Consider the following 25,389-nt stretch of genomic DNA (forward strand, 5'->3'; position numbering starts at 1 on the left):
CTTCCTGAGTAGAGTCCCAGGGGCACAACAAATAGGGGAGAGACTCGACAAATGGGACTACTACAAATTAAAAAGTTTCTGCACAGCTAAGGACATAGCCACCAAAACAGAAAGACAGCCAACCATATGGGAAAGAATCTTTACCAGCACAGCAACAGACAAAGGCCTAATATCTGTCATCTACAGAGAACTCAAAAAACTAAGCCCCTCCAAGCCCAATAAACCTATTAGGAAATGGGCAAAAGAGCTAAAGAGAGACTTCACAAGAGAAGAAATAAAAATGGCAAAGAAACATATGAGGAAATGTTCAACATCCCTGGTAGTAAAGGAAATGCAAATAAAAACAACCCTGAGATACCACCTCACCCCAGTTAGAATGGCCTATACTCTGAACTCAGGCAACAACAAATGCTGGAGGGAGTGCGGGGAAAGAGGAACCCTTCTCCATTGTTGGTGGGAGTGCAAATTAGTACAACCACTTTGGAGAACAGTATGGAGGTTTCTCAAAAAGCTCAATATAGACCTACCCTATGACCCAGCCATACCACTCCTAGGCATCTATCCTAAACAGCAAGTCCCAAGATATCAAAAAGACATTTCTACTGCCAAAATATGGAAACAACCCAGATGCCCCTCCACAGATGAATGGATCCAAAAAATATGGTACCTTTACACAATGGAATACTACATAGCGATTAGGAATGGTGAAATATTGTTATTCGCAGGGAAATGGTCAGAACTCGAACAAATAGTGTTGAGCGAGACAAGCCTAGAACACAGAAAACAAAGGGGCATGATCTCCCTGATATATGACTGTTAAGAAAGGGAAACAGAGAGACAGTAGAAACCAGGTCTGTGAAACCAAAAACTGCTTGTCAAATGGTATTTCCCACAGGATTGGGGCAGCGACCCAACAGTATGTAACTAAAACCAAACAACTACTCAACACATAAAGGTAAAAAATCGACCTCTCAGTGGAATACAATCGCTCAAAAGCTATGTATATACATTCATATAAGGCTACTGTCGACATATTGTCTAATATCGACATTACATTTAAAGCCCTAGGCGAATTTTCTTGGGCTTGGCCACGTGGCTACTGTATATGTTCTTGATACATTGTATATTGTATATATGTCTACCTGACCTAGAAGGGAAAGAAAAACAGGGCGTAAGACATCACAAGAAATGTACACACTGCCCTACTATGTAACTGTACCCTTTTTACACAACACCTTGTCAAAAAAATTTGTGTTCAATTAATAAATAAATTAAATTAAAAAAAAAAAAAAAGATGTCCCTCGGGGCTGGGAATATGGCCTAGTGGCAAGAGTGCTTGCCTCGTATACATGAAGCCCTGGGTTCAATTCCCCAGCACCACATATACAGAAAATGGCCAGAAGTGGCACTGTGGCTCAAGTGGCAGAGTGCTAGCCTTGAACAAAAAGAAGCCAGGAACAGTGTTCAGGCCCTGAGTCCAAGGCCCAGGACTGGCAAAAAAAAAAAAAAAAAATAGGTCCCTCAAGAAATCATTCTAACATATACCATCACTAGGAAAAAGTCTTGCATATGTTTTGGGAGGAGGGTAATGAAGGAAGACATACAAATACGGGAGAAAGGGTAAGTGGTTATATCCAACGTACATTATTTAAAAACTGAACTACATAACTTGAGGGTAGGGGATGGAAGGGAGAAAAATGGGAGAGAATGATGGAAAAGGTAACATTGATCAAGAAGCACTTTACTCATAATCTGACTTATGGAACTATAACCTCTTTGTACAACTACTTAATCATTTTTATTTTTTAAATTAAATAAATAAAAAAGAAAAAGACTTGCAAACTTGAAGGCAAAGAAAGCACACTCAAAACAATACATTTTGAAAAGAGCCAGAATTAAGGAGAAAAGGATACCAGGTTTGGGTTACAGAATGTAGCTTAAATCCAAACTCCCCCAACTAACTACAATTTTCATTTCAAGTAATTTACTGTGCTTCCCAGACCTATTTACTCTTATATGAAATACAGAGTATGAAATAAACATCAAGGATATAACCATCTGCCCTTGCCTTTAGTATCTGCTCTCTGGACTGTATTATTATTGTGTATAGTATATATGGTACTAGAGTTTCTCAGAGCCATGTGCTTGCTAGGTAGACACACTACAACTTGAACCACACCCCTAGCCTTGACAGTGCTCTAAAAACTAATCACTTACTTTTTCTCTTTTCTTTCTTTTTTTTTTTAATTTGGTACCAGTACTGAGGCTAGAACCCAGGGCCTGGGTGCTGTCCCTTAGCTTCCCATACTCATCAAGACTGACGCCAATCATTTTGGCCAAACTTCCAGCTTTTTGCTAAGAGTTTTGGATTTGTCTGTCCCAGTTAGCTTGGAACCAAGATGCTCAGATCTCAGCCTGCTGAGTTCGTAGAATTACAGGTATGACACAGGTGCCTTGCTCCACTTACTTTTATGATCTATAGATAAGCCCATCAAGTAAAGAACCCGCATTCTTTCACTAAACATTTTTACAATTCACCCTTCATCATATGTATTTGTTCATATATGATAACTATATGATGGGGAATTCATAATACCAAGTGTTTTGCTTTTAGGTTTTATTACCAAAAAAATCACAGGATGAATTTTAATATATTCTGTGTATTAAAAAGGGAAATAAGGCATGCTTAAGTATAAGTAACATTTCTATAGTGGCTTTTAATATTACTCTCCCATCTCAATATTCATCCAATTTACAACTAAAAGTGCTTTTTCTGAGCCACAGATTGAATCTACTGTTAAATCACAAAGAACACATCTACCACAAATTGATTTTCTAGAAATATTAAACTGGATCAAGATATTTACCAAAACATGTAACTCCTCTGAACAACCAAGAAAAATAATAACAAGAAGCTGAAACATGTTTTGGGAGTAAGGGAGACATATGAGAGAAAGGGTGAACAAATACAATCATTATATGCACATGTAAAATGGAAAAGTGAATATGTGAAAATGGGTGGGATTGGGAAAGATGGGGAGAATTGTTTAAGGGTGACATTAATCTAGATACATTGTATTCATAATCTGATTTGGTGGATTAAAATCCTTTTGTACAACTACTTAAAAAAAAAAACTGTGACTGGGAGTGTGACTTAGTGGTAGAGTGATTGCCTAGCATGCATGAAGCCCTGGGTTCAATTCCTCAATACCACATAAACATAAAAAGCCAGAAGTGGCTCTGTGGCTCAAGTGGTAGAGTGCTAGCCTTGAGCAAAAGAAGCTCAGGGACAGAGTCCACACTCTGAGTTCAAGCCCCAGGACTGGCCAAAAAAAAACTGTAAACTTAAACCAACTGTTACGTTTATAGATGGTACTTTAGGGAGCTGATTACAATTAGGTGAGATCATAGGGTCACAACCCTCATGCCTGGATACTGGGGGTTTCATAAAGGCAGAGAACTGTCTCTCAATGTGGATGCCCTGCAGGGCTATCACCAAGAGAGCCATCACCAGACATGGGTCAGAACTGTGAACAAAATAAACCTCTTTCTATAACAAAATAAAGATAAAAAGGTATATGACAAAACAGTATTTCATTGAGTTAAAGTGTAGATTAATGATTGGATTTTTTACTATGCACCAGTCATCCAGCTTCAATAATTAATTATCCTCAAATGGGGAATTTTGTTTCACCCCTACCCCCACTCCCAACAGAAAAAAACTAACAACTCATGAAAAAGGATGATACAACATATTTCACTTCCTCTATGCCTAGTATTTTATACGCCAAATATTTTCCTTAGGAAAATATCTGACAAGAGGGAAAAATTACTTAAAGATGACTTCTCAACTTAAGAATTTGAGTGCACTGCCAAAAATACTCCCAATAAACTATGTTCTATTACTTTTGTCTTTATATTCATTGGGACTAGCCCAGTGGTTGCCACAATAGGTATTTGGTAATGTTTATAAACTAAAAAGGTAATGGAAAAGGACATCTATGAGGATAGTATATGTAGCATTTTACATCCCCAAAACTTACCAATATAGATAGGACAGACACAGATGAGGCAATTCACTTTAATTGTACAGAACAAAGAAATATAATTATACCTAATTTGTACAATTCATTTATCTACAATTCTTCATTTCTTGCAAATGCAGTCACCTTACCCAAATTAAAACTGATCAAGGCACAGTACACAAAACTTAAATTAAGTCTTAAAAAGTTAAGCTCTGATCTGCAACATGGTAAAACAGAAGACATTTTAGTCATTGATCAAATACATATTTAAAAGATACTAAACCAGGATGTAAGACTCTTGGAGAAAATAAGCATATACAATTTGTTTGCATTTTTTACTTTGCCATTTTCAAATATTTGGTGCCTTGAATCCCAATAAGTCCAAAAAAGCCATTATTTCAGCAAATAATAATTAAAGTATTTTATATCATATAAAATTTACTTCCAACCTTTAAAACTGAGCCATAACAGATAAAGAACACAGGTAAAGCAAGACAGTAACTACTTATGAATACATATAGATGACAATGTAACATTTTTGTAAGTTATTTTGTGCCAGACAATGCTAGTGACTTGTGTCTGTAATCCTAGCTTCTCAGGAGGCTGAGACCTAAAGATCATGGTTCAAAAGCCAGCCCAGGCAGGAAAGTCCATGAGACTTACAACTCCAATTAATCACCAAAAAAAGCCAGAAGTAGAGCTGTGGCTCAAGTGGTAGCATGTTAACCTTGATAAAGGAAGCTCAAAGACAGTGCCAAGGACATGAATGAGTTCAAGCCCTAGGACCCACACAAACAAAATAAAAAATATATAGTTACAAAAAGCATAAATAAACTCACAAGAAAAAGTGGACAATAAAATTTGACAATAATGGATTTATTTTTCTGGATTATAGGTGGTCATTTAATCTAAGTTCAATATTGTTTGAAATGTATTCTAATGAAAGTGCTGACTAGAGACTAGACACCATTTCTCCAAATGGTGCTTTCAGCACCATTTCACAGATGGAGAAATTGAACACCAGATAAGCAAATAACTTACCTAAAGTCACATGGTGAATAAGTATCAGAGCAGAAATTAAATCCAGATAATCAATTTCCACAGTCTGCTGACTAGAATCACATTTACCAAAACATTCACTGTAGTGACAGTGCAGTTTAAGTAATTTTTACTTTTCAAGCTTTTCTATATGACTAATTTTTTACTTACTTATTGATGAAAAGTTTCTTTTCATCAAAAGCAAAAAATTCTAAGATTCTGATAGTTTTCTCAAGACCTAAACCTACTTTTCTTTCATGCTAGATGCTACATACACAGTAGAGTTGTAGAAAATAATACACTAATTTTATCCTGGAGCCCTAGTTCTCAAAATGTAGTGCCCAAGGCAGTGCAGAAGTATCACCTGAAACTACATAAAAATGCACATTTCTCAGGCTCCCTCCCAGACCTACTGAATCAGAAACTCTAGGAGTGGAGCCAGCAGTTTGCATTAATAAGCCCTCTACATGATGTGAGAACAGTCTATTGAAAAACATCTTTCTCCTTGAGCAGTACTGAGGTTTGAACTTAGTCCTCACCTTTGTTGAGAACCAACTGCAGTACTTGTGCCACCCCGTCCCCCAAGTCAGCTACTTTTTGCTTTTTTGAGGCAACCACGAACCTCAACCCTCTTATGTTTGCTTCACAAATAGTTAGGATTACAGGCATGAACCACCATGAAAACTCTAAAAACCACTTTCCAACATACATTTAAATCCTGGTCTTGGGATGTGGTTTAGTGCTAGAGCAATTGCCTAGCATACACTCTAGCTTTATTCCCAGCCTGTGCAGGAAAAAACACAACAAATAAAAGTAACCTGGGGTAGGAATGTATCTTAGTGGTAAAGTGCTTGCCTAGCATGCATGAAGCCCTGGGTTTGATTCCTCAGAATCACATAAACAAAAAAAATCCAGAAGTAGTGCTGTGGCTCAAGAGGTAAAGTGCTAACCTTGAGCAACAAGAAGCCAGGGACAGTACTCAGACCCTGAGTCCAAGCCCCAGGACTGGCCAAAAAAAAAAAAGTACCCAGGTGTTTTAGAGGCCATTTTAAAATCCTAATCCTCTATCTTGTTAGCACCGTATAAATGAAAGCTCAACAAATGTACGTAATGTCCCCACAGAAAGATGCTGCTGGCTGATATCCTTCAAGTGAGAAAGACCTGGAGAATATTCAAAATATCAAAAATAAAATATAATAACCCCACCCACACGGTGACACAGAAAAGAACTAATAAAATTTCCAAACCCATTTATAGAAACAACATCTCCAGATAGCAAATGATACAAAAGCCTAGCACTACCCAGCAACTTTCTGGAAACTCTGAGCAATAACAAACACACTTGGAATCCCAGCTGACTACACAATGATAAAAACACAACTGACTAATACTCAAATCTTTGGCAAAAATGTGAGGTTTATTCAACACACAATGGAGCTATTAACTAGAGCCTAGCATTGTCAGTTCAACAGGGCAAGACCATCCTTATTAAGGCTTCAGAGTTTCTCAACAGTGAACAGACTAAACACATCAAACATAAAAGCCCAAAACATTTTTCAGCAAATTCACTTAAAAGCTCGTTTCTCCAGAGGAGGAAAAAAATGCCATCAGCATTAAATAAGGAAAATGAAGGAGATATAAAAAGTACAAGAGAGAAGAAAAATACACAGTGCATTAAGTACCACTGGCACTTTTTCCTGTTGAAGAAACTTGAACTGTAATCTACTGGATAATTGTCCTAATGAATGTAGAAATCTATAGTGTCTAAGTTATGAGTGCCATCGTTTGAAATACAGTATAGATGTGCAACCTAAACAACTGTACAAAGCAGCCACACTTAAGAATTAACCTGAGATTAGTGGAACATTTGCCCTAGCAGGCTTAGGACCCATAATTCAACCTCTAGCCCAAGAAACAGAAAAGAATTAACCTAATTTTGCCCAGATCTCAACCTCCACATTGGATTAGAAATATTCATGACATCTGACTACATGAATCATGACTACATGAATCACAGAGGTTAGATTGACAGGAACCTCCTACTATGCACACAACCCATAACCTCATCGTTACAAGAAACAACTGATAAACAGTAGGGCTCTGGTGTTCCAGCTTCACATTGATAAAGAACATCAGGCTATTTATTCTCTGACCCTGGGTTTTCAATCAAACAAGATGTTGCTGATCTGACCATGGACTTTCATGTGTATATACCGGTACTTGGGCTTGAACTTGGCCTTATACTCTTGCAGCTTAGCTCGTTTTGATCAAGGCTGGCACTCTACCACTTGTGTCACACCTCCACTTTCGGCTTTTTGCCAAAACTGGAAATAAGAGTCTCACAGACTTTTCTGCCCAGGCTTGCTTTGAACCAGGATCCTCCATTTCAGCCTCCTCAGTAGGTAGGATTACAGTTAGGAAACAACCAGTGCCCAGCTTGACCACGGATTTGAGAAAATAGGAAAGCAAAACTAGTAGTTCAAGGATTTTCCTGCAGACTCACCTTCTTCAAATGTTTCTAAGGAAACTTAATTTTTATTTCCTTGAATGGGTAGGTCTGGCTAACTATTTTTATGCTATGTTTCAGGGAACAAGAATACTACAATGAAAAAAGGACTAAAGCAAAGGGAAGGTTAAGTAAGTGGTCTGATTATTACTAATGACTAAGTCACTTTACTGACACATACTGTCTTGAATAAAACTATCTCTGAAAATTTGATTTGATAAAAGCAAAACTTAATGGTATAAAATCATAGCACCAGAAATACATTTACCAAAAAATACTCATATTTGCAATCAGGTATTCAGCAATCTGGTCTCTTTGGGTTTTGTTTTTTTAAATGGTGGGCCTGGGCTTGAATTCAGTGCCTGGGCACTGTTCCTGAGTTCAAAACGAGTGTTCTACCACTTGAACCACAGATTCACTTCTGGCTTTTCTGGTGATTAACAGAGTTAAGAGTCTCAAAGACTTTCTTGCTCAGGTTGGCTTCAAACCTTAATCCTCAGATCTCAGTCTCCTGAGTGGCTAGGATTACAGCATGAGATACCAGTGCATGGCTCCCATATACACTCTAAGGGCTATACTTCACATCATATAAGTGGTCTTAGACGATCAAGCTAAGAAAAATAAGGAGAACCAAAAGAATTTCAAAGCCTTTTCAGGAACCTGTTAAAAAGAAATAAAAGCCTTCTAGGACTCTGCCTTGAATAACTTGAGAAATTTCTCTCATCTTCCTATCAATGAGGTATTAGAACTTAAAACTAACTTGAAACAACATGAGAATTTACCTCCCTGAACCTAGTTTGTCAAAAGTTAACAGGCAGCAAAAATAAAACTGTTGACTAAGTTTATATACTGACCAAGGTTTAAAAAATGCAAAGAGCTGGGCACTAGTGGCTCATGTCTATCTATCTCAGGAGGCTAAGATCTGAAGATCATGGTTCGATACCAGTCAGGGCAGAGAAGCCCATAAGACTCTTATCTCCAATAAACTACTCAGAAAAAGCCAGAAGTGGTGCTATGGTTCAAGTGGTAGAGGGCTAGCTTTGAGCACAGAGGCTCAGAGACTGAGTTAAAGTCCAGGCCCAGGCCCAGCTCCCCGGCCCAAAAATAAATAAATAAATAAAAAGCAAAGATGACATCTGAGGATTTTTTTCTTTTTTAGGGTTAACTTACAATAAACTTCTGACTCATTTAAAAAGTTTGATGGTAACAGGAATATATTCTGGGTCATCTGCCCAAAGTATAAATTCTAAAATCAAGACAGGCTAAATCTGGGAGTCATTTAGAAGCTTAATTTTCCCAGTTTCTAATTTTCCAGAACTTTCTATATTGAAAAGAGACCAGTTTCCTTTTTTAATGGTAATAATGCATAATATTGTTTTTATAATTCTCCAGCTTTATTAAGGTCTAATTGACAAAGAGTTTCATAGCTTGATATCGCATGTTTGGATACGTTATACATTATGAAATGATTAACAATGTAGCTGTCACCTCACACAAAAATTTTTATTGCTAAAAACATTTAAAACCCATTCTTTTAGACATTTTCAAGTATACATTATTATATATTTAGTAATCATGCTGTACAATAGATCCCTGAACAAAGTCATCCTAACTGAAACTGTCCTTTTTGAGTAACATCTCCTCATCTCCTTCTTCCTCAGTCTTGGATAACCACCATTCTTACCCTGTATTAGATTACACTTGTAAAGCAGACCATGCAGCTTTTGTGCCAGGCTTATTTCATTTAGCACAATATCCTTCAAGAACATCTACGGTGTCACAAATGACAAGGTTTTCCACTTGAAGTGTGGAGTGTTCCACTGTATATGTCTGTACACATATAAACGTAACTATGTATGCCATCTTTTCCTATGCAGTCACGTGTCGATGGATGCTTAGGTTGACTTCAAATCTTGCCTGTGTTGAATAAGGCTACAATGAACATAGGCATGCATATAGCTCATTTCTTTTTCATACACACCTAGAAGTGGGATGACTCACATGTTAGCTCTCTATTTTTAATTGTTGGATTAAATTTGTTAAGGGATTTCCATCCCATATTTCTTCTACAATGGCTGAACCAATTTATAATCCAGTGGTATACAAGGGTTCCCTTTCTCAATATGCTCAAAAATACTTGCTTTTAAAAAATAAAATAAAATGGCTCTCCTAATAGGTATGAGGAGATATATCATTTCAGTTTTAATTTATTTCTCTGATGTTTAGTTATGCCAAGCACTTCTTTGTGTACTTGTTAAAAAGTGCTCACTTTCTGACTAAGTAATAATCACACACATTCCTACTCAATCTGTAAAACCAATTCCTAAGTGCAAACTTGTGCCAGGCACTGGCCTATTATCCTAACTACTCAGGAGGCTGAGATCTGAGGACCCCAGTACAAAGCCAGCCAGGGCAGGAAAGTCCATGAGACTCATCTCCAATTAATCACCTAAAAGCCAAAGTAGAGCTGTGGCTCAAGTGGTAGAATGCTAGCCTTAAGTACAAAAGCTGAGGGACAGCATCCAGTCACTGAGTTCGAGCCCTAGGTCTGGCACACACACACACACACACACAAAGGCCAAACTGGTGGGGATCATGGTTCCTGGACAAAGGAATCTTGAGGCTGTATCTTGACCAACAGCTGGATGCCATGGTACATTTGCCATCCCAGAGACATAGTGAAAAACAGACAGAAGGATCATGGTCCATCCAGCCTGCTGGCCTGACATAAAGCAAAACCCTATCTCAAAAATAACCAATGCAAAACAAAGGAGCAGGCAGAGCAGCAGAGGTGTCATCTCCAAACTAAACAGCAAAAAGTAGTGGTCAAGTGGTAGAGCACCAGACAGCAAAGAAACAGTAAGTCTCACAACTTCAATTCAAACTCTACTTCCACAAAAAGAAAAAAAATTTCAGTCACAATGTGCTTACTTAGCAAGTACAACATCCTGAATTCAAACACCAGTACCAAAAAAAAAGATTTAAAAAATAATCTCAAGGCCAGCCTAGGCTATACAGCGACACTATCTCAAAAATAAATAGTAGTGGCTTGTTAAATAAGCCATTACAATTATATGTCAATATCCTTAATAAATGTACAACTAATGTACACTAATAAAAATCTTAAAGAGAAAGGGAAAGGGAATGAGAAAGAAAGAAAAGCAGTGCCCTATCTTGACTGTGAAAGTCCAATGTCAGCATCTTGGTCCTGACATTGTTACTATAGTTTTGCAAATTGTTACTGTGGGGAGAAATTGGATAAATGATACAAGGTATCTCTTTATTATTTCTTACAGCTATATGTGAATTTATAATTACCTTAAAACAGAAAGGTTAATTTTCCAAACCAAAACAAATATATTATGTCAGGTCCACATTTATCCTTAAAACTGCTTTTTTTTTTTTTTTTTTTTTTTTTTTTTTTGCTGCTGCTACTGGGTTTTGAAATCAGGGATTCATACTTACTTGCTCAGCTTGCTTGCCTGAGCTAGCTTTGAATTGCAATCTTCCGGATTCCAGATTCCTGAGTAACTAGTGTTACAGGCATGAGCCAAGAGCACCTGGCTTTAAATGCTTTTAATAGCCTATTTTTTTCTTTGGATTTCAAGTGTTTTATGTCATTTCCTTATTTCATCATACATCCCTCCCTACAAATATCAAGGACTCCATCAAGGACTTCATCAAAAACAAAATATTTGGCTAGTTGCATTACTATTTTTCTTCATTTTAATGTGCTCCATAAATCAAACTTTTTCCCAAAAATGTCTGATAGCATACATTCAGTGAAGCCCAATGTCTTTATTTTTATTCATCCATATGGCTTAATAAGATTACATTTCATACCAATACCTTTAGAATTTTATTAGGTACTAGCACCATAGCTTCCCCAGGAAATGAAAACTGGTTGCATTGTAATGATTCTTGCATGTTTGGATGTTTCACTGAACAATGTGTGTTTTTAAGTTCCAAATTACAGGAAGTACAAGGGAGATACCAAGGCATGCAAAATGTAAGGAAACAAAAAAAGACACAATTTGTAAACAAAAAAACATAAAGGCCAAGTTTTAAAAATAGAGCTAGGATTGTAATCCTAGCTATTCAGGAGGCAGAGATCTAAGGATTGCGGTTCAAAGCCAGCCCAAGCAGAAAAGTCCAAGAGACAGTTATCTCCAATAAACCACTCAGAAAACCAGAAGTGGTGCTGTGGCTCAAGTGGTAGAGTGCTAGCTTTAAGCTAAAGAACTCAGGGACAGTACCCAGGCCCAGAATTCAAGCCCCATGACCCACCAAAAATAATAATAATAATAAAATAAATAGAGACATGGGGAACAATAGGAAGAAAGAGACATGGCTGGGATATGAAACAAGAAGTTGCTGGGCTACTTACTAGTTAATATCATAGTGACAAAGAAATACTGAGTCACAGAGCTTGTCATTCTCCAAGCCAATAAAAATAAGGTCAAAACTGAAAGCCTATATTCCTCTACAGCTTTTTAATCAAAAGCCATGTAAAGCAGGATAGCTTATTTTTTTATATTTTTATTCAAATCATCACCTTGGGAAATCACCTTCATGTTTTATCTAACAACCAGTAGAACAATTAACTAGAATTCTGCACACTGGAGGCATCTGAACACTCAAAGGCTAAAATTGTTGAAAAATAAATTTATTATTGTTTTTTCTTTGGTGGTTACTGATGATTAATATGGTTAATAATAACCCACAATAGTAAATGAAGGAAGATACATTCAATACAGAGTAAGATGCAAGCTAATGGGGTAGCCTTCAAGACTGTCGTGACAGGTATTTTAACAACATCCTGGCATACATTATAGATTGCACTAAGGTTATATAAGGTTATTGCACTTGGTTATACTGGGGTGCTCCTTTTTTTTTTTGAGGAGGGGGGGAGGCATCCAATACTGGGATTTAAACTTAGGGACTGGGCACTGTCCCTTGGCTTTTCACCCTGGGCTGGGCACTCTACCACTTCAGCCACAACAGAAAATTCTCATAGACTTTTTCTTTCCAAGCTAACTTCAAACCACAATCCTCAAATCTCAGCCTTCTGAGTAGGTTAGATTGCAAGTGTGAGTCATGGTTGCCAGGTGTAGGATGAGTCCTGCTCACTTATATATTTCATAAGGTGATATATATTTTAAAGCTCTATATTACAGTTATGCAAATATATATTACATATTTAACTTGTTGATCACTTTTTCTTAGAAGTTAACATTGCAATTTTTTTTAAACTGCAACTCCAGAATAGGGTATGGTTCTAGCTGCTTTTTTTTTTTTTTTTTTTTTGGCCAGTCCTGAGGCTTGAACTCAGAGCCTGAGGACAGTCACTGGCTTCTTTTTGCTCAAGGCTATCACGCTACCACTTGAGCCACAAGCATCACTTCCGGCTTATTCTGTATATGTGGTGCTGAGGAATTGAACCTAGGGCTTCGTGCATGCTAGACAAGCACTCTACCACTAGGCCACACTCCCAGCCTCTAACTGCTACATGTAAATAACATACTTAATAATAAGGTATTTATTTTTCCAGCTAATATGTTTTTATATTATATAGCTTAACATTTATGGTTTATATATTAATTGCCAATGTTTTAACTGTTAAAGATGGATTTGGATAACATCAAATTTAAAACTGTTGCAAACAAAATCATCATAGCTTGAATATCATTTACTTCAATGCTGGAACACACATGAAATTGCTTGGCCCTGTCCTCGGTACTTTAAGGAGACATAAAGCAGTTTATTCTGGTTCTTCAACTTTCATAAAAAGTTACTTATCCTGCCCAAAGTTGGTTTACTTCTAAAGCATGTACTGTTGTATACTTAGCAACTACAGACAACTGATAGTCAGTATAAGGGGCAAGAAGCAGAAAATACAACCTTGAACTCACTGGTCATCAATACTTAGCAAAAAGCTTAACTACTAAGTTTACTTAGGAAGAATTAATTATGTACACACGATGTATACGTTCTTTCAGATTATAAATTAACACATATGCCTTTCTCTAAGGGAATGATCTATTCTTTCCTAAGAGTCTCAGAGTTATCAATGATCCTAAAAAGAGAGACAGAAAAGTAATGGATTCCTGACTTCCATCCTAAGTATTATAAAATCTTTATCTTCATTAGGCCAAGAGCATCAGAGAACTTTATTTTGGATCTCTGAAGAACTGCTTTTACTAAATTAAACATCAGTAATTCCATATGCTTTCACTAAAGCAGAAGATAAGAAACATCTCATCACATATTGCTGCATTTAGTATATGGAAATGACACTCATGGCCTTCTTTGACAAGACAGATGGGAAATCAATGCTTTGGCCTTAAAAACTCACAATCAAAAATAACAAAAATAACAAGTAACTGCTTTTTCATTTCCCAACACCATAACTCAAATAAAAACTAATTGAGCATGTCTCTCTCTCTCTTTTTTTTTTTGCACTCTCTGCTAGACAGCCTAGAGCCAAACTTCCAAGTTCTCAGATACAACCCCTCTAACTGCTATCACTTTTTTTTTTCTTCCAGCACTGGGGCTGGAACCCAGTGATTTACATTCATGCTTTTTGGCTCATGTCTGGTGTTTTACCATTCGAGCCACACCTCTACTTCCAATTTTTTGCAGGAAGGTAAGAATTGCTCCAATTTGTCCATCCTGACTGGCTTCAAACCTAAAAATTAGAGAGCATGAGCCTCTGTTGCTGGTCCATACCATAACATTTTAAAGTAAGAAATTTAATAAAATGTTGACGTCCCTGATTTACTAAGAATTTTTTTCATATGAAACAGCATTACTTAAATGGCACCACTGCATGCACCAAGAAAATCTCCTGATTTTAAGTTATTATAGCATCTGATGCTTTCCAGATTTTAAGGAATTTTGTTTTTTCTTAAAATTTAAGTCGCATTTTAGCCAGGCACTCATGGCTTACACCTGTAATCCTAGCTATTTAGGCAGCTGAGATCTGAAGATTGCAATTGGACACCATGCCCAGCAGGAAAGCCCAAGTAACCACCAAATAACCACCAAAAAGTTAAGAAGTAAAGCTGTGGCTCAAGTGGTAGAGCACCAGATTTAAGCAAAAAAAGCTAAGGGACAGCTCCCAGGCCCAAAGTTCAAGCTCCAAGACTGGCATAAAAAAAAAAATTCTAGGAGCTGGGAATATGGCCTAGTGGTAAAGTGCTCGCCTTGTATACATGAAGCCCTGGGTTCAATTCCTTAGCACCACATATATAGAAAAAAAGCCGGAAGTGGTGATGTGGCTCAAGTGGTAGAGTGCTAGTCTTGAGCAAAAAGAAGCCAGGGGGCTGGGGATATAGCCTAGTGGCAAGAGTGCCTGCCTCGGATACACGAGGCTCTAGGTTCGATTCCCCAGCACCACATATACAGAAAACAGCGGCGCTGTGGCTCAAGTGGCAGAGTGCTAGCCTTGAGCGGGAAGAAGCCAGGGACAGTGCTCAGGCCCTGAGTCCAAGGCCCAGGACTGGCCAAAAAAAAAAAAAAGAAGAAGCCAGGGACAATGCTCAGGCCCTGAGTTCAAGGCCCATGACTGGCAAAAAAAAAAAAAAAAAAAAAAAAAAAAATTCTAAATCCAACTACTTCCCATACCTTAGCACCTAACATCTTATTATATGCCATATACATCTCTTGCTTCTCATTACTGCTACCCTGTTTCCTCACTCATTCTGTCTCCACAAAGCAGCAAGAATGCTCCTCATTTAACCTAAATACCAGTATGTCAAAGTCTCTTCCTTAATATACATGACCTAGATCCCAACTAACACTTATTCTTCTGGGGGTTTTGGCACTTGCTATGTTTTTTTGTTTTTAGCCAGTCCTGGGACATGAACTCAAGGCCTGGGCACTATGCCTGAGCCTCTTTGTGCTCAAGATTAGTACTCGATCACATGAGTCACAGCACCATTTCTGTCTTTTTCTTTATAATTTATTGAAGATAAAAGTCTCACAGATTTTCCTGCCCAGGGTGGCTTCATACCACAATCCTCAGACTCAGTCTCCTGAGTAGCTAGAATTACAGGTATGAGCCACCAGTACCTAGCTACTTGCTATGATCTTTACAAAAGGTATTAAAAAAAAAAAAAAAAAGAGGGGCTGGGAATATGGCCTAGTGGTAAAAGTGCTCACCTCATATACAGGAAGCACTGGGATCAATTCCCCAGCACCATATATATAGAAAAGGCTAGAAGTGGCGCTGTGATTCAGATGGCAGAGTGCTGGCCTTGAGCAAAAAGAAGCCAGGGACAGTGCTCAGGCCCTGAGTCCAAGGCCCAGGACTGGCAAAAAAAAAAAAAAAAAAAAAAAAGAGCCTTGGGGTTTGTCAATTATCTTTTTTCCAACTTTTGCCAGAATGGCAACTGCCTAATTGAAAGCAACATCCCTGTCATTATAATCTGTAATGATAAACAATACCTCAGGTATCTATTTATTTAATCTGAGAGTGCCTCATTAGAATGTAAACCCCATAAGGATGACTTACTTATCTATGTATTTCCCTATAGGATCCCAGGGCTTGAGAAGTATTGGACACACAATATGTATCTGAATACCTTAATAAATAAATTTGTTCATAAAGCCACTAAAGTGATACAGCTATATAATATGGAAAGCTGTGCAAAACTGTATATAACATATTAACTAAAAAAGCAAGACTTATACGTAAGGAAATACACACAAATAAGCACTGTCATAAGCTAACTAACCTGACCTTTTATTTAAAACTCAGCAGGCAGAGATAATGGCTTTCCTCTCAGTGACTGCCAAGGATATAATAGCATGACTAGAAAGACATCATAAATTTGTTTCCTATCTCCTCCACCATTATTATTTACCCACCATGTATTCCTAGGGCTAATGATGAGTATTACAGCCTTTAGATATGGGCAAACAGAAAAAAAAATAGAATAAGAACCACTAAACTAACTCCAAAATTCAAAAAACAAAATTGGGGCTGGGGATATGGCCTAGTGGCAAGAGCACTTGTCTCGTATACATGAAGCCCTGGGTTCAATTCCCCAGCACCACATACATAGAAAACGGCCAGAAGTGGCGCTGTGGCTCAAGTGGTAGAGTGCTAGCCTTGAGCAAAAAGAAGCCAGGGACAGTGCTCAGGCCCTGAGTCCAAGCCCCAGGACTGGCAAAAAAAAACAAAACAACAACATCAAAAACAAAATTGCATAGTTCAAATGGCAAATTCAAAAGTAAAAGATACATGTCTCTCATTCTGTGAATAACTAGTTCCTAAATGAATGTTTTATCTCTCTTTTTTTCTTTTACTACTCTTCCCACAGTTTAGGCAGTATTCCATTTTATACAAGAGGAAAAATTTGCCACTTACTTGAATGACTACTTACTTATAAAAAACAATTGATTAAAGAGGGCCATAAACCAATTAACGAGAGAGTATCATGCACCAAGAGCTGTGGCTAACTGATCTTACAAAAGGGAGTTCATAGGGTACAGCAGGGGCAAAGAGCCTGAAAAGTGGACTGATGCAGTCAAAGGCACAGATGTAGAAAAATAGCAGAGTCAGGTCCTTGTATTTAATTACCAAACTACATTAAATATAACAGGTTATAGGGGGAAATCCTCTAACTTTATTCCTTTTTAACAATGTAAGTAAAAACATAGGATAAGGGAACTGCTCCTACAGAGAATAAAGCTTTGTAATAACAAACTACATAAGGTAAAAGTCTACGAGGAAATGTACCAAAACAATAGTACTTTGTATAAGGATCGAAAGTATTTTGTTTAGTCTAGTTTCCAAATTTCTTGCAATGTTGACATAGTATTTCAACAAAGATTAGACAAATAAGATTCTACCATTAATATAGCTTATGTAAATCTTAAGACTGGGCAGCATGACTCAAAATGATTCCTTAAGATAAGACAGACAAGAATCAGTCCCTCAATAAAAATTTAACAACAACAACAAAAAAAGAATCAGTCCTTCCAGCTGGAAGTGTGGCTCAAGTAGTACAGCTTTATCAGTAGGAAATATAAGACTGGGCAACTAAAAAGATGAGATGAGGGCCTTGTGTGGTGGCATACACCTGTAATCTCAGCACAGGGGTAGCTAAGCAGGATCTTGAGTTTGAGAACAGTCCGTTTCAAAATTTAAAAAAAAAAATTAATATGAGATGAAGGCTAGAAATGTAGCTTGGCAATAGAATGCTTGCCTAGCATGATACCCTGGGTTAGATTCCCAGCATCACACAAATTAAGTTCACACTCTCTAGGATTCAACTTCATACTCTTTAGGATGGCTAAGATAACAAAGATCCTAAGAATTGTAGCCAAAGATATGGAGAAACTGAAACTCTCATATGTTGCTATGAGAAGGTAAAGTGATAGAGGCTCTAAGAAAAAGTCTGGCAACTCCTCCAAATATTAAACATGAGTCTAAAAATTGCACTACTGGGTACGTACCTAAGAAAAATGAAACTGTATTCCACACCAAAAAAAGGCCCAAAAAGGTTTGTTTTTAACATTTTTACTGGTATTTAATTTTTTAGCATTTCAGTTTGTTCTTTTAATTTTAATATTTTTTTTGTTTCAGTATTGTTCTTAACAGCCCTAAAACAGAAACACCACACATATGCATCAGCTGAAAGGGAAAGAAATTATGCCACATATATAGCTACATAATGGAATATTATTCAGCAAAGAAGATCATAACAAGAATAATTTTTTAAGTACTGTTATATGTTACTAAAAGAATGGACCTTGAAAACATTATACTAACTTACAAAAGTATATTGTATTGGGGCTGGGATTATGGCCTAGTGGTAGATTGCTTGCCTTATATACATGAAGCCCTGGGTTTGATTCCTCAGCACCACATACATAGAAAAAGCCAGAAGTGGCGCTGTGGCTTAAGTGGTAGAGTGCTAGCCTTAAGCAAAAGGAAGCCAGGGACAGTGCTCAGGCCCTGAGTGCAAGCCCCACGACTGGCAAAAAAAAATAATGTTGCATTATTTCACTTATACCAAATGTCTGCAGGTCTAGAATAGGCAAATCAACAAAGAAAGGAACAGAAAATAGAATACTGATTTTTAAAAGGTTTGGGTTTCTTTTACGAATGATGAAAATATCCTAAAATTATATTGTGGTAATTGTTGCACAACTCTTTGGATATACTAAAGGCCATTTAATTATACATGTTAAAAAGGTAGATTCCAAAATATATGAATTATACCTAAATAAAGCTATTGTTTAAATGTCAATGAACTTCACTTTGAAATTTTTTTAAATAAAATCTTAATTAGTAATTAGACTGAATTTTAATCGCTATTATCCGGAAAGAAAAGTGAGGAAATAACTTCTACTGAGTTAATATTGCAAAATAAAAATAGAGATGGAAATGGAAAAATTAAAACATGAGTAAAATGTGGTGGAATAAGCCTTTAATTCCAGCACTCAGAAGTTCCAGGCCAGCCTGATGCCACATAGGAAATCAAAATTTGTCTCAAAGGAAAAAAAAAAAAAAAACAGCCGGGAACAGGTAGCTCATGCTGATAATCCCAGATACACAGGAGGCTGAGATGTGACAATCCTGATTTGAAGCCCAGGCAGACAAACATAAGACTCTCCTATCTACAAGTAACAAGTTGAAAGTCTGAAGTGGAGGTGTGGTTCAAGTAGTATATAGTGCTAGAAAGGAAGGGAGGGAGGGAGGGAAGAAGGGAGGAAGGAGGGAGTAAAGGAGGGAGGAACGAGAGGGAGGGGAAGGAGAGAAGGAGGAATCAAGGGAAGGGAAATTGAAAATATGGAGTTTTTGTTCATGAGTGATTTGCAATCAAAATTTATTTTTACTACAAGGGAGAAATCAATACTACCTTACAAACAGGACAAATACTAACATCTCATGAACTTCTCTACAAAAGTAGAACTTGCTAAGCTGGGAGACAAACAAGAGGCTCAGGAAATAGATCACTTGCATGCCATGGGCAAGGCCTTGGGTTCAAACCCAGAAGGAAAGGGAAAAGGAAATCAAAGAGAAAGATAAAGGAAAGAAAAGACAAAAAGATGGACCTGCAGCTAACAAAATATTTTTTAATGAAGACAAAAGGAAAAGATGGCAGCTTTCTCAAAAGAATTTGCTAAGCAACAGCCTCTATAAGTATGGAAATAAGTCTTTCAGAATTACAATGGAAAAAAAGGCATTCTCTTATGATATATGGGAATCTACAACCATTTGTAGTATGTACCTTTCAATACTACAATGTTAGTGATTAAAGCATGATGGCTTATGCCTATAATCCTAGCTACCCAGAGAATCATGGTTGAGGCCAGCCTGGGTAAAAATAGTACAAGAGACTCTAAAAATTAAGCCAGGCTAGAGCCATGGTACAAGTAGTAGAGCACCAAGTAGGCATGGCACAAGTAGTACAGTAGTGAGTAAAGTGAGTGAGTTGGAGGTCTGAGTTTAAAGTCCTAGTACCAAAGGAAAAAAGAATAGTTACTGAATAAAAAAGTCAAGCTGGGAGACAATAAGGGAACAGAAGGCACTGTATGAAAGGAAATGTACTCATCACCTGACTCATGTAATTGTAATCCCTCTGTATACCACCTTTATAATAACAATATTTTCTAAAGTCAAGCAACCATGACTCCTCAAACAAAATAAAAAGATAAGACTGGAAGAATAATTTGGTGTTATAGCAAGAAAAGAAAACAAGCAATGACACACAAATGATAGCTGGCATTGGAAAGAGTTGGATTAGATAACAGCCAAATAGATTTTTTTTATGAAGAGGTGGAGTTTGAGGGATATTTAATCTTATATCTACCCTTAACTTACTTTTATTCTGTTATTTAATTTCTCTTTTAAAAACTATCTCAGAGGACACAGGAGGATTCTATTATTGTTGTTACATTTAATGTACTAGGTGAATTTCCTTTGGCATACCCCACGTGGTTACTGTATATGATTTTGGTACACTGGATATTGTATATATGCTTTCCTGAACTAGGGAAGGGAAAGAAAAATGAGGAAGGGTGTAACAAATATGACAAGAAATGTACTCACTACCTTATTATGTAACTGTACCCCTTCTGCACATTACCTTGTCAATAAAATTTAATTTATCTCAAGATAGAATCTGGTGCCATAAAAGAATTTGACACTGGGGCTGGGAATGTGGCTTAGTGGTAGAGTGCTTGCCTTGCATACATGAAGCCCTGAGTTCGATTCCTCAGCACCACATATATAGAAAAAGCCAGAAGTAGTGCTGTGGCTCAAGTGGTAGAGTGCTAGCCTTGAGCAAGAAGAAGCCAAGGACAGTGCTCAGGCCCTGAGTTCAAGCCTCAGGACAGGCAAAAAAAAATAAAAATAAAAATAAAGAGCCCTGGGTTCAATTCCTCAGCACTACATACATAGAAAACAGCCAAAAGTGGCACTGTAGCTCAAGTGGCAAAGTGCTAGTCTTGAGCAAAAAGAAGCCAAGGACAGCACTCAGGCCCTGAGCCCAAGTCCCAGGACTGGCAAAAAAAAAAATCTGACACTATAAAAATACTATCTGGAAAGATAACACAAATAGGAAAGATGTACTCTGTAGAAAGATAGAGATTGAAAGGCAGAGTTGTGGGAGATTATGGAAGAAAGACAGTTAAGTATGGTCATGGAAAAGCAGGAGATAATGACAATGGAGGCTCATGCAGGGTAAGCCTGGGCTCTCAACATCAAGTCTTTGCATGCTGTAGCCTCTGGAAGGGATAAGGAAAAAGGTGAGATCATTCCCCATACTACAGGCAGGGACAAGCTAAAGACAAAGACAATGAGTACTACTTGTATCATAGATATTTATGTGATTGAACTTTCTGAGTCTGAGCTAAGAATCAGTTATCTACCAAAGAAAATAAGAAATCATAAATCAAAATCCGCTAATAAAGATAACAAGGAGTGAAGAAAACCAATTAGTGCTGGCAGCGATTCTTCCAACAGAGAAAGACAGAAGATCCTTAGGACAAAAGATCCCTTAAACTGGGCACATGCCTGTAATCATAGCTACTGAGAAGGCTGAGATATGGAGGATTGAAGTTCAAACCCAGCAAGGGCCAAAATGTCCCTGAGACTTTGTCTCCAACAAGAACATGCAAAAAAAAAAAAGCAAGTTTGGCCGGGCACCAGTGGCTCACACCTATAATCCTAGCTACTCAGGAGACTAAGATCTAAGGATGGCAGTTCGAACCCAACCTGGACAGAAAAGTCCCTGTGAGACTCATATCTCCAATTAACTACTCAAAAAACATAGAAGTGGCACTGTGGCTCAGTGTTAGAGCACTAGCATTGAGCAAAAGAGCTCAGAGACTGCTCCCAACCTCACAACCAACAAAAGAAAAACAAAAAACCAAGCTTGGTGGTGTAGCAGAAGTGGAGAGCAAACAGGTCTTTTGAATCTAAACACTAGGACAGGAAAAAAAAAAAAGCACTACCTTACGTCATTCACCTCCACAAAATCCTATGTTCCAGTGGAAAATAACTCAGTATAATAATGATAATGAGGGGCTGGGGATATGGCCTAGTGGCGAGAGAGCCTGCCTCGTATATATGAGGCCCTGGGTTCGATTCCCCAGCACCACATATACAGAAAACGGCCAGAAGGGGCGCTGTGGCTCAAGTGGCAGAGTGCTAGCCTTGAGCAAAAAGGAAGCCCGGGACAGTGCTTAGGCCCTGAGTCCAAGGCCCAGGACTGGCCAAAAAAAAATAATGATAATGAATTGAGGGAGGGCTGGGGATATGGCCTAGCGGCAAGAGCACTTGTCCTGTATACATGAAGCCCTCGGTTCGATTCCCCAGCACCACATATACAGAAAATGGCCAGAAGTGGCGCTGCAGCTCAAGTGGCAGAGTGCTAGCCTTGAGCAAAAAGAAGCCAGGGACAGTGCTCAGGCCCTGAGTTCAAGGCCCAGGACTGGCCAAAAAAATAAAAATAAAATAAAATAAAATAGAATTGAGGGAACTACTAGACAATTTTAGTCAAAACACTAGAAAAACTATGCGCTGGCTATGTGGTTTAAGTGGTAGAGCTGTAGCAAATACAAGGCCCTAAATTCAAACCTTAGTAACACACACACACATACACACACACAACAGCCAGATGCCACAAAACTAAAGGTCAAAATTCAGTTGGTACAAATACACATTACTATTTTGTTTAAAGTTAAAAACAAATTACAATAAAGTAAATAGATAACACTAAATTAAAGTCATTCATCAAAATGAATATGAGAAAGTTTCCTAAAAACTGGTAATACCAACTGCTCCAGTGGGAGCTTAGGTAGACTGCCAACAAAGCTCAGCAGTCAAATTATTAACAGAACACAGCATCCTCAGTTACTCTACTAACATTTGATTTAATGAAAACCAAGAATTAGGAGCCACTACTAATGTACTTGGGAAAATATTAGTAAGAAGCCCTCATTATAAAACTAGTCTATGAAATGAGAATCACTGGCCTTTAAGAACTTGAGGAAGTGGAGGTGTGGCTCAAGTGGTAGAGTGAAAAAGCCAAGGAGCAGTGCCTAGACCCTGAGTTCAAACCCCAGGAAAGGGAAATGTGAGGAATATGATGGTCCTGGTCATAACACAATGAAAGAAAGAAGCAAGTGTATGGAAGGACTAGTCCAAAAAAATGGAGCTAAAAGTCACTTTAAATAGGGGTAGGGATATAGCTCAGTGTTACAGCCCTTGCTTAGTATCCAGTAGATGGAAGGCAAAGGAAATGTCAAACTACTAAGGATAGTTATTCCCAGGCATGGCACTAAGAAAACTACTAACCATGTGCCCCAAGAAAAGGGAGCTGTGCATAAGATGTGGAGTAGTCTCTAGCCTGCTCTTCCTGCAGGCACTCTTTCCTGAGCTAACTCTCCCCATGAAAAAGTCCTCAGTCAGTAGTTACCCTTTGGGAAACCGGGAAAACATACAAGGAAAATAAGATAATTTTCTATGTAAAAAAATGTAAGATAATCTTCTACATGGAAATCAGAATGAACTGGAGAAAAGACGAGGGTGGAATAGTTCCAAGGCACCAAGAAACTGAAGAGAAAGGAAAAAGTGGCTTAAATTAGGACTGGTGAGTAAGTATCTACAGAAAGTACAATAGATATAACCCTCAACTAAGGCAGAATAACAGCTGTCAGTGTGTAAGATGGAGATACAGCTCAGTGGAAGGGTGCTGGCTAATTTACTGCAAGACATCAGGTTGCATCTCCAGCAACCTGGGGGGGGGAGGGGCCAGGGATGGTTGGATCCAGCTTGCCTGAGTATGAATCTTGGAGCCCACTTTACTCTCTCTGGCCATGGACAAGTCTATTTAACCTCTCTATAACTCATCTGTAAAATAAGAGTACTGTAATAATAGTTCCAACCTAATAGATTTGTTATATTTGTAAATCACTTAACACAATGTCTGTGTGTGTATATATAACACGCTATACATATACACATATGTAACAAGTGCTATTTACTCAAGTTGAGGAAGGTAGTAGTTTATTTGTACATCTCCAAATAAAATAGGAGGTGTACATGCAAAGCTATAGTAACTAGGGGGTGTGAGGAGGGGAAGCTGTACTCAGCGATGACAATACAATGGGGCTGAACCTTGGGTAAGGGTCGATCTTCTGACAGGGTTTTTGGGAGCACCAGCTCAGAGGAACGAGGCACTGGCGGAAGAAAACTTCCTTGCAGGCCCTAAGATTTTCAAGGACTCGTTCTCGAGAAGTAGTTAAGATTTGGAAACCAGAGTTCAATTTCGAGCAATAGACGGGGGAGTGAAATTCTGTTCCGTCAGAACAGCAGGACTTAGGGCTAATGCAGAATGGTGTTTGAATCGGATAGGGAAGGCGGATGTCCCCAGGGGCAAGATCTGCCACCATCTGTCGGGCGATCTCTCTCTCTCTCTCTCTCTCTCTCTCTCTCTCTCTCTCTCTCTCTCTCTCTCTTTCTTCTTCTTCCTCTCTCTCTCTCGCTCTCGCTCTCTCTCTCGTTCTCTCTCTCGCTCGCTCTCTCTTTTTCTGGCTCTCTCTCTCTAGCTCCCCGATTCCCCAGCTCTGGGCTGGCCTCGGAGGGAGAACAAGAGAGCCCCGCCGAAGGAAGCAGAGAGTCTCCTAAGTAACCAGGGGGTGACGCGCAGCCTGTGAGGAGAGGACCCCACGTCGGGCAGCGCAGAGACCCGCCCTGGACAGGATGCAGGACCGCCGGCGGTTCTCTCCTCAGGGAGTGGCCGGCGCCGGCCCGGTGGGGGCCGACTGACACCAAGGTCCGAAGAAGCCCGCCCCGGTCCCGCCGTGCCCGCCCGTCCAGGGGACCCGGGGTACCTGAGCGTGGGCCCGATACAGGCCGTGTCGGTGCTCTCGATCTCTCGCAGGATCCGTTCGTGCTCTGCCGCCGTCTCCAGACTCTCCGCCTCCGCCATCTTACCCCGCTCCATAGGATGGGGGCGCCCGGCAGTGCGTCCCCTCCCTCAGTCAGGATCACCTTTCGCACCCTCACACTCCCTCTCTCACCCAAGGCTCCACAGCCGCCCCAGCCTCCAGCAACCCGCAGGATGACCCCTCCCTCGGGCTCGACACGCCCCCTTGCGTCATCACGCTAGCGACGTTCCTCGCAATATTTGCTGGGATTTGTAGTTCCATGCGCGCTGCTAGCTGGGTTCCGTTCATTTATTCATTGACTCCATAAATATCTGTTGTTGTTTTTTAATTTAATTTTATTGTCAAAGTGATGTACAGAGTGGTTACAGTTACGTAATATAGTGAGTACATTTCTGGTCAAACTTGTTA

General features: G+C 38.7%; 1 protein-coding gene across 2 annotated transcripts in view; it reads right to left on the reverse strand.

Moving 5' to 3' along the window:
• The window catches only part of Exoc6b (exocyst complex component 6B), a 530,388-nt gene extending 505,233 nt beyond the window's left edge, over positions 1-25,155 (reverse strand). For both annotated transcript variants that reach the window (XR_007211870.1, XM_048352734.1), the window contains exon 1: positions 24,925-25,155. Coding sequence is in view for 1 of the 2 variants with exons in the window: in XM_048352734.1 (XP_048208691.1) it covers positions 24,925-25,037 (113 nt within the window). In the remaining variant the exon portion in view is untranslated. The remainder of the gene's footprint in view (positions 1-24,924) is intronic.
• Positions 25,156-25,389: the final 234 nt, after the last annotated feature.

Source organism: Perognathus longimembris, chromosome 8, assembly GCF_023159225.1.
Source record: "Perognathus longimembris pacificus isolate PPM17 chromosome 8, ASM2315922v1, whole genome shotgun sequence".
Taxonomy (NCBI): Eukaryota; Metazoa; Chordata; class Mammalia; order Rodentia; family Heteromyidae; genus Perognathus; species Perognathus longimembris.